The 1,044-nt window shown below is 50.6% G+C and overlaps 1 protein-coding gene across 1 annotated transcript; it reads right to left on the reverse strand.

Annotated features, from left to right (window-relative positions):
- Positions 1 to 5: 5 nt before the first annotated feature.
- Positions 6 to 653, reverse strand: LOC147820202 (antithrombin-III-like; the record flags this gene model as incomplete). The annotated part of the gene is made up of 2 exons (XM_087174571.1): positions 267 to 653; positions 6 to 89 (listed from the first exon to the last, which is right to left on the reverse strand). Coding segments are annotated over exons 1-2 (447 nt in total), but the record flags the coding sequence as incomplete, so codon positions are not given.
- Positions 654 to 1,044: the final 391 nt, after the last annotated feature.

Raw genomic sequence — 1,044 nt, forward strand, 5'->3', positions numbered from 1 at the left:
TTCTTCCTGTAGAGACGACAGTTGAGTTTGGCAAAAAAGAAGTGGACCTGGTCTGAGGTCTTCTCTTTGATGCTGTCGAACTGAAACACCTGTAGAGACAGAGACACAGGTGAGACACAGGTGGGAGGCATAGGTGAAGGTTACACAGCTGCTAACAGCTGGAACAGATGATTCAAGATGAACCCTAATCAGACTCAGTGAGAGGTTCATGTTGTGGTCTCAGTTCGTGTGGTGGTCTCTGGGTCTCAGTGGTTCTGGTCTCTAACCTTCATGATCTGCTGCAGCGTCTGGTTGCAAGCTCCCAGTTTGGTCATGGCGAAGGCTGTGGAGACGCTGATGGGGGACAGGAAGATGTTGGACTCTGGCGTCTTGCTGAGCGCCAGCTGTTTGTACAGCGACAGGGCGAAGCGGCCGTTGGCCTTGGACAGCTCCCACACTCTGGGGTTGGTGGACTCAGGGACCGGCTCGGGCTCTGGGGTCGGGCCCTCGGGGTCGGGGTCGGGGCTGCGGTAGATGCAGCGCGGCTCCAGAGGAAGGTCTCTGGGTTTGGCGCCGCAGATGTCCGGACGGACGGCAAGAGAGACGAGTGGCAGGACCGCCAGAACCAACAGCCAATCAGCAGCCCTCATCCTGGAGACACATTTATAAAGGAGACCTTCATCATCATCATCAGACACACTTCTTGTTTCTGAGCAGGTCAAACAGGTGAAAATCACACACACACACACAAACGCCTGCACACACAAACACACACACACAAACACCTGCACACACAACAAACATATACACACCCACACACTCACCTGCACACATACACACCCACACACTCACACACACCTGCACACATACACACACACACACACCTGCACACATACACACCTACACACACATACACACCTACACACACAAACACAAAAGTGAGTTTTAACTGAACAAAACCTGAAATAAAAACTAGGATTTAGATTCAACTGTTTTGCTAAAATAAAATTCTGCAGATTTTTCACTTGTGTTTGAGTTGTTGTTGTTGTTGTTGTTGTTGTTGTT

The sequence above is a fragment of the Seriola lalandi genome, unplaced genomic scaffold, assembly GCF_002814215.2.
Source record: "Seriola lalandi dorsalis isolate HSWRI2012SDOR001 ecotype SW California unplaced genomic scaffold, Sedor1 jcf7180001977784, whole genome shotgun sequence".
Lineage (NCBI taxonomy): Eukaryota > Metazoa > Chordata > Actinopteri > Carangiformes > Carangidae > Seriola > Seriola lalandi.